This window comes from Stegostoma tigrinum, chromosome 4 (genome assembly GCF_030684315.1).
Source record: "Stegostoma tigrinum isolate sSteTig4 chromosome 4, sSteTig4.hap1, whole genome shotgun sequence".
In the NCBI taxonomy this organism is placed as follows: Eukaryota; Metazoa; Chordata; class Chondrichthyes; order Orectolobiformes; family Stegostomatidae; genus Stegostoma; species Stegostoma tigrinum.
The window spans coordinates 69775889-69796889 of record NC_081357.1 but is presented as its reverse complement, the minus strand read 5'-3'; the positions used below and the strand labels follow the sequence as shown (position 1 = coordinate 69796889).

The following is a 21001-nucleotide window of genomic DNA, read 5'->3' as shown; positions in this document are numbered from 1 at the left end:
ATGTCCTGGAACTAAAATGATTAACTACCAACAACCACAACCATCTTCCAATGTCTCAGGTATGACTCCAACCACCAGAGAGTTTGATTCCAGTTTTGCTACGGCTCCTTGATGCCACACTTGCTCAAATGCAGCCTTGATATCAAGGCCTTTCACTCTCACCTCATCTCTGGAATTCAGTTCTTTTGTCCATGTTTGAACCAAGGCTGCAATGAGGTCAGAAGCTGAGTGGCCCTGGCGGAACACAAACTGTGTGTCACTGAGCAGGTTATTGCTGAGAAGGTGCTGCTTGATTGTTGATGACACCTTCCATCACATTACTAACCATTGAGTACAGACTGACAGAGCGGTAATTGACTGGGTTGGATTTGTCCTGCATTTTATGTACAGGACATATTGGCAATTTTCCACATCACTGGGTAGCTGTATTGGAACAGCCTGGCTAGGGGAGCGGCAAGTTTTGGAGCACAGGTCTTCAGTACTATTGCCGGAATGTTGTCAGGGCCCACAGACTTTGCAGTATCCAGTGTTTCCAACGATTTCTTGATATCACATGGAGTGAATCGAATTGGCTGAAGACTGGCATCGGTAATGCTGGGGACCACTGGAGGAGGCTGAGATGGATTATCCACTCAGCACTTCTGGCTGAAGATAGCTGCGAATGCTTCAGCCTTATCTTTTGCACTGATGTGCTGGGCTCTTCCATCGTTGAGGGTGGGGATATTTGTGGAGCCTCCTCCTCCAGTGAGATGTTTAATTGTCCACCACCATGGGGCAGCACGGTGGCTCAGTGGCTAGCACTGCAGCCTCACACCACCAGGGACCCAGGTTTGATTCCAGCCTCAGACGGCTGTCTGTGTTTGCACATTCTCCCCATGCCTGCGTGGGTTTCCTCCGGGTGCTCCAGTTTCCTCCCGCAGTCCAAAGATGTACAGGCTAGGTGGATCAGCCATGCTAAATAGCCTGTAGTGTCCAGGGGTGTGTGGATTATTGGGGAATGGGTCTGGGTGGGATGCTTCAGGGGCGGAGTGGACTTGTTGGGCCAAAGGGCCTGTTTCCAAACTATAGGGAATCTAATCTAATCTGACCATTCACAACTGGATGTGGCAGGACTGCAGAGCTTAGATCTGTTCCGTCGGTTTGGGATTGCTCAGCTCTCTCTATCACTTTTTGCTTTTGCTGGTTGGTGTGCATGTAGCTCTGTTTGTTGGCTTCACCAGGTTGCCACCTCATCTTCAGGTATGCCTGGTGCTGCTCCTGGCATGCCCTCCTGCACTCCATTGAACCAGGTTGATCTCCTGGCTTGATGGTAATGGTTGAGTGAGGGATATGCTGGGCCATGAGGTTACGGATTGTGCAGAAGTGCAATTCTTCTGCAGTTGATGGCCCACACCTCCTCGTGGATGCCCAGTCCTGAGTTGCGAGATCTGAGCAAATTCTGTCCCATTGAGCACAGTGATAGTTCCACACAATGTGATGAAAGTTATTCTTAATGTGAAGGTAGGACTTTGACTCCACAAGGACTGTGCAATGGACACTCTTACCAATATTGTCATTGACAGATGCAACTGCAGCTGGCAGATTAGTAAGAATGAGGTCAAGTATGTTTATCCCTTTTGTTCATTCCCTCACCACATGCCACAGAGCTAGTCTGGCATTTATGTCCTTTAGGACCCCACCAACTAGATCAGCAGTACTGCTATCAAGCCACTCTTGGTGGTGGACATTGAAACCACCCACCCAGAGTCCATTTTGTGCTCTTGCTATCCTCAGAGCTTCCTCTTAGTGTTGTTCAACATGAAGGAGGGCCAATTCATCAGCTGAGGGGAATGGTATGTGATAATGAGCAGGAGGTTTCCTTGTCCATGTTTAAACTGAAGCCATGAGACTTCATGGGGTCTGTAGTCAATGATGAGGACTCCCAGAACAACTCCCTTGCAGCTGTATGCCATTGTGTATCCTCCTCTGCTGGGTCTGTCCTGCCGGTGAGACAGGACATATCCAGGGAAGGTGATGCTGGGACATTGTCTGTAAGGTACGATTCTGTGAGTATGACAATGTCAGGCTGTTGTTTGACTGGTCTGCGAGACAGGTCTCCCAGTTTTGGCACTACCCCCCCAAGAAGTTAGTGAAGAGGACTTTGTGGGGTCTGCAGGGCTGTTTCTGCCATTCTCTTTTCCAGTGCCATGGTTGATGCCAGGTCAATCTCTCTGGTTTCATTTCTGAGACTTCATCGTTATTGGTACAACTGAGTGGCTCGCTAGGCCATTTCAGAGGCCAACTGAGAGTCAGCCACACTATTGTGGGCCTGGAGTCAGATGTAGACCAGATATGGTGGGGGTTGTAGAATTCCTTCTTCAAGGAAGGACATTAGTGAACCAGATTGGTGGAAAAAAAACCTATCAGAAATGAGTTCATAGTGATCAGCAGATTTGTAATTCCAGACTTTTTTTTTCAATTATTGAATTCAATTTCCACCATCTGCAGTGATGGGGTTTGAACCCAGGTCCCCAGAACATTAGTTGGGTTTCTGGTTTAATAGTCTAGCAGTAATGCCACTGGCCCATCATCTACCCTTTCTTCTAGTCATTTTAAATATGTGTTCTACAGTTTCCAACTCTCTTCCCATTGGAAGAAGATTCCCCTTATTTTACTAATGCCTTTCATCACTTTGAATCCACTGATCGAATTGCCCTGTAGCTTTCTCCAATGCAAGAAACCTCTGACTTCTCCAGTTTCTCCACAAAGTTGAAATCGTGCATTTTTCACACCATCCTCGTAAACCGTTGCTGTACTTTGTCCAACATCATCACAACCTTCCTAAAGTGGGATGTCCAAAGTTAATTGGACACAATAACTAACTGGGGCCCAACTAGTGATATAAAAGGGTTTTGGTACAGGTAGTTCTGTTATAATGCATGTTTTGTTAATGCGAATTTGGATAATGTACACTTTCTGCTATACGGGTAAAGCAGTTTTCTGTGGCGATTTTCAATAGCACAAGGTCATCCACCAATGAAACTATCGCATTTTTGGAGAACTACCTGTATAACTTTCTTCCTTATACATACTTTTAAAAAAAGGATATGGGCATTGCCGGAAAAACCAGCATTTTTTGACCAATCGTAATTGTCCTTCATTTGAGTGGCTTTGTGGGTCTGAAGTACCATACAGGTCAGACCAGTTCAGGATGGCAGATTTCCTTCCCTAAAGGACATTAGTGAACCAGACAATTTTTTTAATGAGACTGGTCATTGTTTCATAATTCTCTTACTACGTAATTTGTTACCGTGCTTTAAGTTTCTGAACTTTACGGACTGGTTGAACAGAGGCAAAACCTAAAACTATCTTAGGGTTAGACTTCAAATTAAAACCACTTTTGGAAACTTAATACTAAATACTGCTATGCATGGTAATTATATATACCCCAGGATTTGATCATCTATTTGTTTTGGGTAAGGGCTAATCTATCATTTTTGTGAGCTCATCTCCATGTGATCATGTATCTTCCAGGCTAATTTGGCTAAGTTTCTTCCAGTGTGTTCTAACTGTACCAAGACTGTTACTTAAACTCAGGGATGTGCAATCTTATGACATAATTCCAAGACTGCTGCTGAAGTCTGAAATCCCTACACAGCACCAGTCACCATTGCTGAGACAAGTTTTCAATAAAAGATTTATGAATTGAATTCAGATTTCTCCATCCGATGCAACTAAAATCTGTCACCAGAGCATTATGGTGTAAGGTAAGAATTCTCAAAGATTTAGCATTGAAGTTACATGGCAGAACCCAACATAAGAGATTGTACTGTGTTTGGATGGAGAAACAGTTTTGTATGAAGTTTCAAGGGAGATGGCTAGCTCCTAATATGTTGTAATAACATCTAACTAGCAAATGTTACAGAGATCTTCCTGCTCGTTACAGTGCGGGTCTGATCCAGGCAGAGCACCAACACCAAAGCAAACTTGGCTTATTTATGATAACCACATAAGTGTTGATATTAAATCAAATCAAGTTTTGATTTCCTTCATCTTTCCCTTCTCCTTGAAGAAGAGGGTGATGATGCTTTTCCTCATAGTCTGACGTGCTGCTGGCTAGAAGCACACACTCATATAATTTCAGCAGGTCTTGACCAATCAGGTCCCACAGAATTCAATACAACTAATTCAGTAAACGTTCACTTGCAGGGATTTTATTGAAGACAAGCACATATCATTCTATTGCACAGAACAGACTCTGGAACATATTAAAAGAACTATCTAGTATTTCAACAATGTTCTCCAACTCCACAAGTTGATTTTTGGTCCCTAATTGACATTAATCTTTATTTAACTTACCATTTTATTGTTTAGATATTTTCAAAAGACTTGTGTGTTTCCATTTATACTGTTCATTAATCTGCGGTCAATGCAGTTTGAGAAGTGTACAACAGAAATGTTTTGGGATTACCATCATTAATTACTTTCTGTAGGCGAACCTGTCTGAAAGATTGCTTTTATTGCTTCAAGATATTAATACGTAAGCATCAGCTGAGAAAAGATCACTATGAAGAATAACTATTTAGGCAAGTGGGTATAAAAGGATAATTAGTGATAATGAATTCAATGCTACAAAACTTTCAAGAAAGAGGGAAAAAAAGTACTGATGGAATATTGGGAGAATAATAAACACCCACAAATTACAGTCATTGAATCATCAGTCAACTCATCCATGCTGACCAGCTATCCTAAATTAATCCAGCCCCATTTTCCAGCATTTAGCCCATATCCCTCTAAAGCCTTCCTAATCATTTACCCATACAGATGCCTGTTAAATATTGTAATTGTACCAGCCTCACCACCTCCTCTGGCAGCTCATTCCATACACGCACTACCCTCTGCATGAAAAATTTACCCCTTAGGTCCCTTTTAAATCTTTCCCCTCTCACCTTGAACCTATGCCATCTAGTTTTGGACTTCCCTACCTTGGGGCAAAGATCTTGGCTATTCATCCAATCCATGCCTCTCATGATTTTTTAAACTCCTATAAGGTCACCACTCAGCCTCCGATGCTCCAAGGAAAATAGGTCCAGCCTATTAAGCATCTCCCTAGCGCACATTAACTAACCAACAGGTCAGCCATGGCCTTTATTGAGCGGTCTACTCTTATTCCTGTGTATTTATATGTGCGTACAATTCTTTATGATAACGGCAGACTTGTAGTCTATGATTGTAGCTCATGATTTAAAATTCTATTGATTTAATGATTATTGTTGTGCATTGGTTGGTTAAATTTAGTGCCAAACCTATTCAGACTTCTCGGTCTCTTATAATTTAATTATTGCCTTTTCCACCATCTGTTGGGGTTAACAAGAAAGGAATAGAATCGATCATCCAATTGAATGACATTGAGGGTAATAAAGGGATATCAGAGTTTAAATATATAATTTTTAAAAGTCACTTCCTTTAGTTCCTTAATGTCAGCTCATGCTTGTAGGTACTTGTGCAGCATGTCAAACATTATTCCTTTAAAAATATTTTGTTCATTCTTTACAAAAATTTTGTTGAAAATCTTCACTTTGAAACTTACTTGATTTAATACCTCATTTCTTTTAAGTATGTCTTCTTAAACATTATCCCTCATCTATATTTAACATCTAGGCACCAGGGCATCAGTATCTTCATATCTTCCTAACACTTAATATATTTAAGTGATATTTAATTGCTACATCTCCACAATGACACAATAACCAGATTTCTGCATGTTAATGTTATGTCTCCTTATAAAGACTTTGTAGATGCTCTCGACATAATTTCAAGCACTCCACAGTTCACCCAATACGTTCACATTAAATTTATCCTTTAAGCAATTATGGCAAAAACTAGTGGAATAATCACATATTTGAGTATTGTTTGCTGTGCATGAATTCCATGCCAGAATTTGTTATATCACAGTAATAATTATATTTTAAAAGTATTAATTGTCTATGAAGTCTTTGTTAACTTTATCTTTCTCTTTCTTAAGAACTACCGGCTGCCAAAGGAAAAGACAGGTACGACGAAAGCAGGAGATCTTGCTCCTCAGGATATGAAGAAAGTTCATTCACTGGCTCTGATTGAAATAACGGCTCTGTATGATACTCTTGGTGTGGATTTTAAACAGCATAAAGCAATGAAGGTCAAAATTAGAGGTAATGAGGAAAATAATACTTCAATTTGAAACATTGATTCTGTATGAGGTTGATAAATCTACATGTCTATGTGTAAAGTTTTCACTTATGTTAACATTCATGTAGCCTCAGCTTTTCCTTATACGTGGTCTTAATTGCAATATTTTCACTCCATTAGAACCAAGACTTGATTGCAGAAGTTAGTAGGAATTGTAGATGCTTGAGAATCTGAGATAACAGGGTGTAGAGCTGAATGAACGTAGCAGGCCAAGCAGCACCATAGGAGCAGGAAAGCTGATGTTTCGGGCCTAGACCCAGGTCTCGGCCCAAAACGTCAGCTTTCCTGCTCCAACGATGCTGCTTGGCTTCTATGTTCGTCCAGCTCTACACCTTGTTATCTCACTTAATTGCAGAACTTGTGCTATGTATGGGGATATATAAACGAGAAAAATAATACCCCATATTTTGCACTTGTTAACTTTCCCTAGCAACGTTAATGTTGATAACAACAGCTAACAGTGCGCTGGTCTAGATTAAAGTTCAAAGTTTACAGTAGGAAAATAGCAAAGAGAAAATCTCTTGCCACCACAATGAGCAAATTATTATCTTCAACCCAGGAGCAACTTGAAGTTAACAATTGTACGAGGAAATTTGTTTTCCTAATTCTAGTATAATCTTCACGTATTCTGGCTGCCGAAGTCGCTGTTTTCGAATGCTGTTATAGGCTCAGAATGTGAAAATTTGTCTGAATTTACAAAATCATCTCGATCACCAGATTAATAGTCATCCAAATGCACATAATGCTCAATTGAAAGCTGCATCAGGAAATCTGTCCAGATACTCAACGTTCAGCTCTTCCTAAACATTAAAAGTTAATCTTTCTCCCTCTGTTTCATTTCAGACTAGGATCATTCTGTAATGTTATTTCTGACCTTAAGCTTTGAACTCAGTACCAGTTTAAAAAGGTAGAAATACTTTTTTAATATGAATTAGAATATAACATAATGCAATGATACAGATTTTTTTCAGTCATCAAGTACAGGAAGGCACAGTCTCTATCAAAGATCAGTAAACTCTGGGCTTTCAATGTGTACTTTCAGAAACGGGATTGTTTGGTGTTCCACTTTCAGTGCTATTGGAACAGGATCAGAAAAAAGTTCCAGGAACCAAGGTCCCACTCATACTTCAAAAAGTAAGTACAGAATCAATGTATATTCATTTGAAATTAACTTCAAATTATTCAAGTTTTGTCATTTTGATCGCACAGTCCCCAAACTGGCATTTTTGCAGATGACACCAAATTTAGGGTATAGTGGACAGGAAAGAAGGTTATCTCAGAGTGCAAAGAGATCTTGATCAATGGGCTCAATGATCTTAAGGGGTGGTAGATGATGTTTAATTTGAATAAATGCGGGGTATTGCAATTTGGAAAAACAACAAGGGCAGGACTTACACAATTCAAAGTAGGCCTTGGGTAGTGTTGTAGAACAGAAAGACTTAAAGGTTCAGGCATATAATTCTTTGAAGTTTGTGTCACATGTGGACGGGATGGTTAAGGTGTTTAGCCAATGTGCCTGCATTGCTCAGACCTTTGAGTATAGGAGTTAGGATGTCATGTTGAGGTTGTAAGGGATGTTGTTAAGGCCTCTTTTGCAGTATTGTGTGCAGTTCTGGTTGTCCCGCTACAGGAAGGATATTATCAAGCCGTAGAGGGTTCAGAAAAGATTTACCAGGATCTTGCCAGGAATGGTACGTTTGAGTTATAGAGAGAGGGTGGATAGGCTGAGACTTTCTTCATTGGAGCATAGGAGGTTGAGGGGTGACCTTATAGAGACATATAAAATCATGAGGACATAGATAGGATAAATGGTAAATGTCCTTTCCCTATGGGGGGCGATTTCAAGACTAGGGGGCACTTTTTTAAAGCGAGTGGAGAAAGATTTAAAAAAGACACGAGGGGCTTTATCCAGAGAGTGGTTCTCGTGTAGACGACCTTCCGGGGAAGTGGTAGATGCAGTTTCAGTTACAGCATTTTAAAAAGCAATTTGAATAAGCACATGAAGAAAAAAATTTGGAAGGATATGGCTGGCATGGACTGATTGGACTCAAAGATCTGTTTCCATGCTGTATGACTCTGAGTCTATAAATCACATCAGAAGTACTACAGTGGAGGCATACAGCAGTACATTAGCGCATTATCTCAACCAATATTTTGGAGGATGGACTAATTAAGGTTGCAAACAACTTCAAATAGGTGTAACATTAATCTTACTATTTCAATTTGATACATAATTGATCCTCAATGTATTGTACATGCATGAGTTACAGATAAGTAAGTATTTTCTCAATAACCTAGTTGTTCAGAATTTGCAACAATGTCTGAAGTTGACAATTTGCTTTACCTTGATTTAGATATTTTAGGTCAAGTGATACGAATTTGCTAATGTGGGACAAAAATGTTTTTGCAGCTTATTGCTCACATTGAGGAAGAAGGATTAAACACAGAAGGGATTCTACGAATACCTGGACTTGCATCAAGAATTAAGGTATTTTTAGAAGAATTAATATTAACTGGGAGGAGGCTACTTGCAGAAACACAAAGTAAAATGATATGCTAAATTACTGACTCTGTAATACAGTCCAGGGAATCACCTAAACAAGTTATTCAATTGACATGAAGTGTCATCAGATTGCGTGAGCACCAAATGAAGTAAAATAAAGCCTTTTGTGTTTTCCATGCTGTTTGTTCAGTGAGAACAAAACAATTTGACAACTTGTTAAAAATTACTGCTCTACAGTAATTTTAACCTTAGTCAAAAGCATGGGGTGGGGTGAGGGGCACCTGGGTGTGGTGGGTAGTGAGGAAAGATGGATGATGACTGCATAATTGTACAGTGGAAAGTGACTGACCCAGATGGAGTCCACAGTTGTGCACTTACATGCAGCTCGGACCAGCTGGTGGGAGTATTTTCAGACCTCTTTAACCTCTTCTTACACCGATCTGACATTCCCACTTACTTCAAGAAGACCACAATCATCCCAGTTCAAAGGAAAAATCAGGCATCAATGATTATGACATGGTGGCTCTGACATCCATCATCACGCAGTGTTTTGAAAGGTTAGTCGTGGCAAATATCAGCCTCCCAGACTGTCTTGATCCACTACAATTCACCATTGCAATAGGTCCACGGCAGAAGTCATCTCCTTGGCCCTACATTCATCCATGGAACATATGGATGATAAGATGATAGGGCAGCACAGTGGCTCAATGGTTAGCATTGCAGCCTCACAGCACCAGGGGCCCAGGTTCAATTCCAACCTCAGGCGACTGTCTGTGTGGAGTTTGCACGTTCTCCCCGTGTCTGCGGGTGTTTCCTCTGGGTGCTCCGGTTTCCTCCCACAGTCCAAAGATCTGCAGGCTAGGTGGATCAGCCATGCTAAATTGCCTATAGTGTTCAGGGGTGTGTTATAGGGGGGTGGGTCTGAGTGGGATATTTCAAGGGGCGGTGTGGACTTGTTGGGCCTGAAGGGCTTGTTTCCACACTGTAATGAATCTAAGCTAATCTAAAGACTTCAGGCTCCTGCTTATTGACTATAGCATTGCCGTCAACACCATAATTCCAACTAGACTCGGCTCCACTCACTGTAACTGGATTCTTGACTTCCTGACCCACAGACTGCAATCAGTAAGGATAAGTGACAACACCTCCTCCATGATAATCTTCAATGCCACTGCCCTGCAAGGGCGTATACTCAACCCTTACTATATGACTTACACACTCACAAATGGGTGACTCTGCTCGAACGCCGTTTGCAAGTTTGCTGATGACACCCACAGTTGTGGGCTGGATCTTTATCAACAATGAGACAGAGTACAGGGAAGAGATAGAGAGCTTAGTGGCATGGTGTAAAGGCAATGATCTTTCCCTCAATGCCAGGACAATGAAGGAGCTGATCATCGACTTCAGGAAGTGGATTGGAGGATATGCTTCTGTCTGTATCAATGGTGATCAAGTAGAGGTGTTTGAGAGCTTAAAGTTTCTGGGAGTAAATATCTCCAACAATCTGTCCTAGTCTATCTATGTCAACGTTATACCTAAGAAAGCACACAAACATGCTACTTCCTCAGAAAGCTAAGGAAATTCAGCATGTACACAATGATTCTTACCAATTTTTGCAGAACTGCCATGAAAAATATTCTATCCTGATACATCATAGTTTGGCATGGCAACTGCTCCACCCAAACCATACGAAATTGCAGGGAGTTATCAACACAGCCTAGTCCATCACGCAAACCAGACTTCCTACTGTTGACTCCATCTACACATCCCGCTACCTCAGGAAAGAAGCCAACATAATCAAAGACCCTTTGCACCTTGGTTATACTCTCTTCCACCCTCTTCCATCGAGAAGAAGATACGAAAGTTTGAAAACATGTACTAACAGGTTCAATAATAGCTTCCCAGGTTCTTGAGTAGATCTGTTGTGGTTGGTTGACTCACCGAGCTGGTTTGTCAGTTCGCAGACACATCATTACCCTGCTGGGTGACATCATCAGTGCAGCCTCCGATAAAGCGCTGTTGTGTTTTCTCACCTAGCATTTAAACTCTGGTGTCTGTTGGAATTGGTTATCTCATTTCCGGCTTTTCTTTGCATTGGTATGTATATATGGTCTAATACTGCATATTTATTGATGGTCTTCTTGGTGGACAGCCAAGCTTCTAGGAATTCCCATGCTGGTCTCTGTTTGGACCCTGATATTGTCCAATCGAACTGATGATTCTCCTTATCTGTGTGAATGGAGACATGGCCTGTTCTCATTTGTCTCCATTTCACAATAATTTTTAACTTACACAAACAAAAATTCCTTGTACAACAATTAAAAACATATACATGAAAATAATCATGAATAACTGTTCCACATAAAAAGGGAAATTTAGGACCTTGTTCTCAAATGTAAACCAATGTTGTACTGATGATCTTGCTAAAGGTGATGCATAATCTTTTCTCCCCTATATGTTTAAGAGTCTACGTGATGAGCTTGAAGCAAAGTTCTATGAGAAAACCTTTAACTGGGAAAATGTACGCCAGCACGATGCAGCGAGTATACTAAAGCTCTTCATAAGAGAGCTGCCACATCCGTTGGTCACTCTCGAGCACCTTGATGCTTTCCTTGCTGTTCAGAGTAAGTTATTAATGCTACATGTGTTGTGGAACCAGCCATCGGCAGCTCGTGTTGACATAGAGTGCTGTCATCAATCATCCTCTGTGTACGGGGTCTGGGAAACTGTTTAGTTAACACTGATAAGCGATGAACTTCTTGTAAGTTTTAACAGGGAGGGGCATTTGACTTAACAACAAGATGTAGTGTATTGTATAATGGCAATAGGCACAAGTAATATTGGCTAGTTAGGTTTCATTACTAAGAATAGTGACATTAGAGATTCCAACGTTCTTTCAATCGCATGGCTGACTAAAAAATCATTCTGTTGACAATAAATTTCTTATCACCTACCATTGTTGTTCATTGCAAGGATTTACAAGTTGATAGTCAACTTAAATTTGGCCATCTTATGACCTAGATCTTCGAACTCAGGGGCAGGGTGCTTCCCACTGCTAAAACAACTTCTTATTCAATAGATACTTTAACAGCAAGGCCCCAGTTTTAACACCAGGCAGGTTTAAGTTTGTTGGTTAAGGTATTAAGTTGGAAATTCTCCCACTGCCTAAGAAAATAGTCTTGGGCTATTTCAATATTTAATTAATTAAAACGGTGCCAGACTTCTTCAGCGAATGTTGTACTGACAAACTAAAGGTTTGCTATTTTAATTGTCAAAAAGACTTCCTGTATTGCCAAGAGGAAGAAGAAAACTGCCTTGACTCTACCTTCATTGGAATTAGCCTCACCCCACCTCTTTCCCTCCCTAATCACTTCTCAGGATTTTCCTTTGAACTATTACCCATATGGCAAGTGACCTGCATTTGTGCTGTTAGGTGAACTCCATGTGGAGAAGTGACAGGTACCAGCAGCTCAAGACCCAATTTCAGGCAAGATCAGATCTCCTCGCATGGGGTAAATTAATTTCTGCCAGATGAATTTGTACTGTTCATTTGTATCAATTTCACTATAGTTTGATCTGGGGACTCTGCGATGCAATTCGCTTTAGTAACATGGTGGGAATATTTGTTTGACAGATCTAGCACATCGAAAACATCAGCTACAGGCACTTAATTTGTTGGTGCTTCTCCTTCCAGACCAAAATAGGGACACGCTGAAGGTACGTGTATTGTATTAAACATATGGATTTCTTTTCCCCCAAAATTGAACTTTAAAATGTGAAGAAGACTTTGTTTATTTTTCCTAAATCTTGGTTTCTTAGTCTAAACAAAATAATGTTTAGATGAGTAAAGAGTTTTTGGGCCTAGCTCTTTAAACAACAGGCTGTTGTTGTATGATCTAAATTTCCAGTTTTTGGAAGTTCTCCAAACACAAATAACTATTTATTCTTTCTTGGGTTGTGGCAGTATTTGTTTTCCACCCCTAATAGCCCTTTAACTGTTAGGAGTCAATCAGTTACGTTCCTGTGTGGTCTGGAGTCGACCAGGTCCTTTGAAAACATAAATTCAGCTGGTCCGGGAGAAGGATATTTACCAGGGTGGATCGTTTCTATGTCCATAATATACTCTTTGACACTTGTTGAAAGGTCTTCATAATTTGAACAGTTCCAAAAGATTTAGGCATCATCTTCTCACCAGTTATCAGTCCCAAAAGCTACCTGACTCCCAACGCAAAGTCCCCCATCCCCATCCCCATCGCAAGGTGCCATGCCACCATATCTACAAGTGTACCTTGTGTCTCCAAAGGGGTATCTAAAGGAAATGCACTGAGAGCAGGCTCCTACTTGGTTAATCTCCACATTCTGGGTTCCAGACACCAGGGACGCCAAAATCTGATTTCATCAGAGGCAGCTGATCAATTAAATGGTCAACTGTATCTAGCAAATGGGTACGTGTGAACTGTGGCCAGCTCCTCATCTACCTCTGTGAAAATGATAAATGATGGGTTCAGGAGGTACTTAGTATTTCTCAACATTTTATTGCATCTTCATTGTGACAGAGATTTTCACCAGTGGGGCCCAGGATTAATACTTCAGCTTTCTGAGGAAGCAGATGCATCTGTTTCATTTCCATAAAGTCCTCTTAATTCAGTCTGGCTTATTCTATGTGTAGTTATTGCTGTCCTACAATAAACGTTCTTATTATCTAGGGACAATAAATACTCTATGGTGGTGTATTAACTATCATTATTTACTATGTAGCGCAAGGAAAAAGAAGGAATTGTCGCAATGGTCAGTTCTGAAGAAGAGTCACTGAGCTTTAAACATTAACACTATTTTCACTTCACAGATGCTGCCAGCATTGCTGAGTTTCTTCAGCAATTTCTGTTTTTGTTTCAGATTTCCCACATCCTCAATTCTTTGTTTTTGTTTAGAATTACATTGACTGCTATGTTTCCCACATTATCACAGCAAATGAGTGAGGTCCTACAAACTGTAATTGGATAATGATTTTTCTTATTCACCATCTAATGGGTGTGTCGCTGGCTGGACAGTACTTTATTGCCCTTCACTAGTCACCCATGACAAAGTAGAGGTGAGCTGCCCTCTTTAACCACTGTAGTCCACACTGGAGGTTGCACCTTAATATCCTTAAGGAGGCAATGCCATGATTTTACTCAGCCACATTGAAGGAACAATGATATATTTCTAAGTCAGGAAGGTGAGTGGCTTGGACGGAATCCTACACCCATCCAGGCAAGTGGGGAGTATTCCATCACACCCTTCACTTGTGCCTTGTAGATGGTGGAAAGGTTTTGAGGAGGCAGGCTGGCCTCTAACCTTCTCTTGCAGACATTGTGTTTACGTGATGAGTCCAGTTGAGTTTCTGGTCAATGGTAACCCCTAGGATGTTGATGGGGATTCAGTGATGGTTACACAATCAAATATCAATGAGCAATGGTTAGATTGTCTCATACTGGATGTGGCCATTGCCTGGCATTTGTGTGACATGAATGTTACTTGCCACTTGTCAGCAAAAGAGTGTGTGTTGCCCAGATCTTATTGCATTTGAACATGGACTGCTTCAGTATCTGAGGAATTGCGGATTGAACATTGCGCACTCAACTGCAAACATCCCCACTTCTGACTTTATGATGGAGGGAAGGTCATCGATGAAGATGGTTGGGTCTAGGACACTACCCTGAGGAACTCCAGCAAAAATGTTCTGGAGCCAGGATGTCTGAATCCGACAACCACAAACATCTTTCTATATGCCAGGTATGATTCCAACCAGCAGAGTGTTTGCCCTCTGATACACATTGAGTCTAATTTTCTAGGGCACCTTGATGCCAAATTTGGTCAGAGTCAGTCTTGATGTCAAGAGCTATCACTTACCTCTGGAATTCAACTCTTTTGTCCATGCTTGAACCGAGGCTGTAAATGAGGTCAGGAGCTGATGGATCTGGCAAATACTACTGATGATACCTTCTGCCACTATACTGATGATCAAGAGTAGACTTTAGGTTGGTAACTGGCCAGGTTGATTTGTATTGCTTTTTATGTACAGGACTTAAGTGGACAATTTTCCACACTGTTGGGTAGATGTCAACGTTGTAACTGTGCTGGAACAGCTTGGCTAGGAGAGCGGTAAGTTCGGGAGCGCAAGTCTTCAGTGCTATTGCCAGAAAATTGTCAGTGCCCATTTCAGTATCAAGTGTCTCTAACCATTCCTTGATACGTCACAGAGTGAATAGAATTGACTGATGACTGGTATCTGTCATCTAGAGACCACTGGTAGAGAATGAGATGGGTCTTTCGCTTGGCACTTCTAGCTGAAGATTGCTGTAAATGGTTCAACTTTATCTTTTGTGTGGTTGGGCTTTGTTGTGCTGGGGTCTTCCATCATTGACAATGGGGTTATTTGTGGAGCCACCTCCTCCAGTGAGATGTTTAATTGTCTACCAACATTCACGACTGGATGTGGCAGGACTGCAGAGCTTAGATATGATCCATTGGTTGTGGAATCGCTTAGCTCTGTCTATCACTGGCTAGTTATGCTGCTTGGCACACATGTAGTCCTGTTGGATAGAATAATACGTCATTTTTAGGAATGCCTGGTACTCCTCCTGGCATGCCCTTCTGCATTCTGTATTGAATCATGACTGATCCACTGACTTGATAGTAACGGTAGAATGGGGGATATGCCAGGCCATGAGGTTACAGATTGTGCTGGAGGACAATTCTGCGGCTGTTGATGGCCCACAGCATCTCATGGATGCCCAGTCTCAAGTTGCTAGATTTTTTTCAAAGGCTGTCCCATTTATTACAGTGTTAGTGCCATACAACACGATGGAAGTTATTCTCAATGAGAACGTGGGACATTATCTCTATAACAACCTTACATTTACCATAGCCATTGAAAGGGAAAGGAACAGTTACCAGGGGAAGATATTTAACTGGGGTAAAGGAAACTATGATGCCGTCAGACAGGAGTTGGGAAGTACAGATTGGGAGTAATTGTTCCACAGAAAGGGCACAGCAGACGTGTGGAGCCTGTTGAAGGAGCAGTTGTTGCGAGTGATGTATAAATTTGTTCCTCTGAGACAGGTAAGAAGGGGTAAGATTAAGGAGCCTTGAATGACGGGTACAGAGGTGCTGCTTGTCAAAAAGAAAAAGGCAGCTTACGTAAGGTGGAGGAAGCAAGGGTCTAACACAGCTTTAGAGGATTACAGGCTTGCTTGGAAGGAGCTCAAAAGTGGACTGAGGAGGGCCAGGAGGGGGCACGATAAAGGCTTGGCAGGAAGGATTAGGGAGAACCCGAAGGCATTTTACGCATACGTGAGGAAGAAGAGAATGAATAGGGAGAAGGTAGGGCCAATCAGGGATAGAGTAGGGAACTTGTGCGTGGAGTCTGAACAGATAGGGGAAGCCCTAAATTAGTTTTTTGCTTCGGTTTTTACTAAGGAAAGGGACCTTGTTGTGAATGAGAACGTTGAGGAGCAGGAAAACCGATCAAAATTGAGGAAGTTGATGTGCTGGAAATTTTGGCAAGCATTAAGATTGATAAGTCCCCAGGGCCAGACCAGATTTATCCTAGGTTGCTCCGGGAAGCGAGAAAAGAGGTTGCTAAGCCGTTGGCGAAGATCTTTGCTTCCTCACTCTCCACGGGAGTCGTACCAAAGGATTGGAGGGAGGCAAATGTTGTTCCTTTTTTCAACAAAGGGAATAGGGAAATCCCTGGAAATTACAGACCAGTAGGTCTTACGTCTGTGGTCAGCAAGGTTTTGGAAAGAATTCTGAGGGATAGGATTTATGAGTATTTGGAAAAACATAGTGTGATCAAAGGGAGTCAGCATGGCTTTGAGAGGGGAAGGTCATGCCTTACAAATCTTATTGAGTTCTTTGAGGAAGCCACGAGACAGGTTGACGAGGGTCGAGCAGTGGATGTGGTGTACGTGGACTTCAGCAAGGCATTTGATAAGGTTCCCCATGGCAGGCTCATTCATAAAGTCAGGAGGTATGGGATACAGGGTGATTTTGCTGTCTGGATTCAGAATTGGTTGGCTGACAGGAGGCAGAGAATGGTTGTAGATGGTAATTAATCTGCCTGGAGGTCAGTGCTGAGTGGTGTCCCACAGGGCTCTGTTCTTGGGCCTCTGCTCTTTGTAGATTTTATAAATGTCTTGGATGAGGAGGTTGGGGTGTGGGTTAGTATGTTTGCTGATGATACAAAGGTTGGAGGTGCCGTTGATAGTATCGAGGGCTATTGCAGGCTTCAGCAAGACATTGACAGTATGCAGAGCTGGGCTGAGAAATGGCAGATGGAGTTCAACGTGGATAAATGCAAAGTGATGCATTTTGGAAGGTCGAACTTAAATGCTGAATATAGGATTAAAGGCAGGATTCTCGGCAGTGTGGAGGAACAGCGGGATCTTGGTGCTCAAGTGCATAGCTCCCTCAAAGTTGCCTCCCAGAGGGATAAGATTGTTAAGAAAGCATATGATGTTTTAGCTTTCATTAACAGGGGGATCGAGTTTAAGAGCCGCGAGGTTATGCTGCAGCTCCACAAAACCCTGGTGAGACCACACTTGGAATATTGTGTCCAGTTCTGGTCACCCTATTATAGTAAAGATGTGGAGGCTTTGGAGAGGGTGCAAAGGAGGTTTACCAGGATGCTACCTGGACTGGAGGGCTTGTCTTACAAGGAGAGGTTGACTGAGCTCGGACTTTTCTCTCTGGAGAGAAGGAGGAAGAGAGGTGACCTGATCGAGGTGTACAAGGTAATGAGAGGCATGGATAGAGTCGATAGCCAGAGACTTTTCCCCAGGGCAGGATTGACTGCCACGAGGGGTCATAGTTTTAAGGTGTTAGGAGAAAGGTACAGAGGAGATGTCAGAGCTAGGTTCTTCACCCAGAGAGTTGTGAGCACATGGAATAGTTTACCAGTGGTAGTCATGGAAGCAGAGTCATTAGTGACATTTAAGCGACTGCTGGACATGCACACGGACAGCAGTGAATTGAGGGAAATGTAGGTTAGGCTATTTTATTTTTGGAATGGGATTATTCCACGGCACAACATCATGGGCCGAAGGGCCTGTACTGTGCTGTACTTTTCTATAACTCTATAACTCTACAAGGACTGTGTGGTGGTCACTCTCACTGATACCATCATGGGCAGGTGCATTTGCAGAATGGTAGGGATAAGTTCAAGTATATTTTTTCCCACTTGTTGGCTCTCTCATCACCAGCTGCAGACCCAGTCTAGCAGTTCGTCCTTTAGGACCCGACCAGCTCAATCAGTAGTGCTGCTGCCAAGCCATTCTTGGTTGTGGATTAAGAAATATCCCATTTACACCCATGCACTTTCAATGCTTCCTCCGAGGGTTGTTTCACGTAGAAGAGCACTTATTCATCAGCAGATGGAGGACAATGTGTGATAATCAGCAGGAGGTTTCCTTGTCTGTGTTTAACCTAAGGGCATGCAACTTCATAGTATCTGGAGTCAAAGTTAAGGACTACCAGGGCAACTGCCTCCACATTGTATACCATGCACTGCCATCTCTGCGGGGTCTGTCCTACCAGTGGATCAAGACCTATCCAGGGAAGGTGATGGTGGTGTCTGGGACATTGCCTGTAAGGTATAAATCCATGAGTATGTCAGGCTAACAAAGTGTGGAGCTGGATGAATGCAGCAGGCCAAGCAGCATCTCAGGAGCACAAAAGCTGACGTGTCGGGCCTAGACCTTCTTCAGAGAGCGGGATGGGGAGAGGGAACTGGAATAAATAGGGAGAGAGGGGGAGGCGGACCGAAGATGGAAAGAAATCAAGATAGGTGGAGAGGAGAGTATAGGTGAGGAGGTAGGGAGGGGATAGGTCAGTAGGGAAGATGGACAGGTCAAGGAGGCTGGTGAGGTGGCAGGTAGGAAATGGAGGTGCAGCTTGAGCTGGGAGGAAGGGATGGGTGAGAGGAAGAACAAGTTAGGGAAGCAGAGACAGGCTGGGTTGGTTTTGTGATGCAGTCGGGGGGAGGAGGGGAAGAACTGGGCTGGTTTTGGGATGCAGTGGGGGAAGGGGAGATTTTGAAGCTTGTGAAGTCCACATTGATGCCATTGGGCTGCAGGGTTCCCAAGCGGAATATGAGTTGCTGTTCCTGCAACCCTCGGGTGGCACTGCAGGAGGCCCATGATGGACATGTCGTCTGAGGAATGGGAGGGGGAGTGGAAATGGTTCACGACTGGGAGGTGCAGTTGTTTGTTGCGAACCGAGCGGAGGTGTTCTGCAATGCGGTCCCCAAGCCTCCGCTTGGTTTACCCAATGTAGAGGAAGCCACGCCGGGTGCAATGGATACAATATACCACATTGGCAGATGTGCAGGCGAACATCTGCTTGATGTGGAAGGTCATCTTGGGGCCTGGGATAGGGGTGAGGGATGAGGTGTGGGGGCAAGTGTAGCATTTCCTGCGGTTGCAGGGGAAGGTGCCGGGTGTGGTGGGGTTTGAGGGGAGTGTGGAGCTGACAAGGGAGTCGCGGAGAGAGTGGTCTCTCCAGAAGGCAGACAAGGGTGGGGATGGAAAAATGTCTTGGGTGGTGGGGTCGGATTGTAGATGGTGGAAGTGTCGGAGGATGATACGTTGTATCCAGAGGTTGGTGGGGTGGTATGTGAGAACGAGGGGGATCCTCTGGGGGTGGTTGTGGCGGGAGCGGGGTTTGAGGGATGTGTTGCATGAAATGCGGTCAAGGGCGTTCTCGACCACTGCGGGGGGCAAGTTGCGTTCCTTGAAGAACGTGGACATCTGGCATGTGCGGGAGTGGAATGCCTCATCCTGGGAGCAGATGCGGCGGAAGGGGAGGAATTGGGAATAGGGGATGGAATTTTTGCAGGACGGTGAGTGGGAGGAGGTGTATTCTAGGTAGCTGTGGGAGTCAGTGGGCTTGAAATGGACATCAGTTTCTAGCTGGTTACCTGAGATGGAGACTGAGAGGTCCAGGAAGGTGAGGGATGTGTTGGAGATGGCCCAGGTGAACTTGAGGTTGGGGTGGAACGTGTTGGTAAAGTCAATGAACTGTTCGAGCCCCTCTGGGGAACAAGAGGCGGCGCCGATACAGTCATCAATGTAACGGAGGAAGAGGTGGGGTTTGGGACCTGTGTAGGTGCTGAAGAGGGACTGTTCCACGTAACCTACAAAGAGGCAGGCATAGTTTGGGCCCATGCGGGTACCCATGGCCACCCCCTTTGTCCATAGGAAGTGGGAGGAATCAAAAGAGAAGTTGTTGAGGGTGAGGACAAGTTCGGCTCGGCAGATGAGGGTGTCAGTGGAGGAGGATTGGTCGGGCCTGCAGGAAAGGAAGAAGCGGTTGACTCATCTGTGAGACAATTCCCCCCCAATTTTGGCACTAACCCCCAGATGTTAGTAAGGAGGAGTCAACGGGGCTGTTTCTGCCATTATCTTTTCTGGTGCCTAGGTCAATTTCAGATGGTCTGTCCATTTCATTTCTTTGTTGAGACTTCGTAGCGATTGATACAATTGAACAACTATTTCAGAGGATAATTGAGAGACAACTACATTGCTGTGGTTCTGGAAGATGACAGATTTCCCTCCCTGAAAGATGTTAGTGAACCAGATGTGTTCTTCCTGACAATCATCAGTAGATTCTCAATTTCAGATTCTTTTCTTAATTAAATTTCCTGACAATCATCAGTAGATTCTTAATTTCAGATTCTTTTCCTAATTAAATTCAGATTCCACCATCTGCCATGGCAGGATTTGAACACGGGTCCCTGGAACATTAGTTGTGTTTCTCAATTAATTGTCAGCAATAACACCACTAGGCCATTGCCTACTTACAATCAACTTGGAATCCTTACAATGTGAAAACAGGCTATTCGGTTCAACAAGTCCACGCTGACTCTCCGAGGACCATCTCACCCACTTGTAATCGCACTCTACACTATTGCTATATTTCCTCCTGGCTAACCCACCAACCCTGCATATCCCTGGACATTATGGGCATTTTAGCATGGTCAATCCACCCAACCTGCACATATTTGGACTGTGGGAGGAAACCAGACAACCTGGAGGAAGCCCACACAGACACAGGGAGAATGTGCAAACTCCACACAGACAGTTACTCGAGGCTCGAATTGAACCCAGGTACCTGGCATTGTGAAGCAGCATTGTTAACCATTGAGCCATTGTGCTGTCTCCTGTCTGGTAAATAGCTCTGGGGAGGCAGGAGGAGAGTTACTAGCTGTGGTATCCCTTGTGTCTGACCTGTTCTTGTAACCACTGTATG

At 43.2% G+C, this 21001-nt stretch overlaps 1 protein-coding gene across 4 annotated transcripts in view; it reads left to right on the top strand.

Moving 5' to 3' along the window:
• The window catches only part of arhgap18 (Rho GTPase activating protein 18), a 139739-nt gene that overhangs the window by 106986 nt on the left and 11752 nt on the right, over positions 1 to 21001 (top strand). For all 4 annotated transcript variants that reach the window (XM_048531779.2, XM_048531778.2, XM_059645401.1 and 1 more), the window contains 5 exons: positions 6005 to 6170; positions 7250 to 7341; positions 8618 to 8695; positions 11175 to 11334; positions 12345 to 12427. In XM_048531779.2, the coding sequence (XP_048387736.1) occupies positions 6005 to 6170; positions 7250 to 7341; positions 8618 to 8695; positions 11175 to 11334; positions 12345 to 12427 (579 nt within the window). The remainder of the gene's footprint in view (positions 1 to 6004; positions 6171 to 7249; positions 7342 to 8617; positions 8696 to 11174; positions 11335 to 12344; positions 12428 to 21001) is intronic.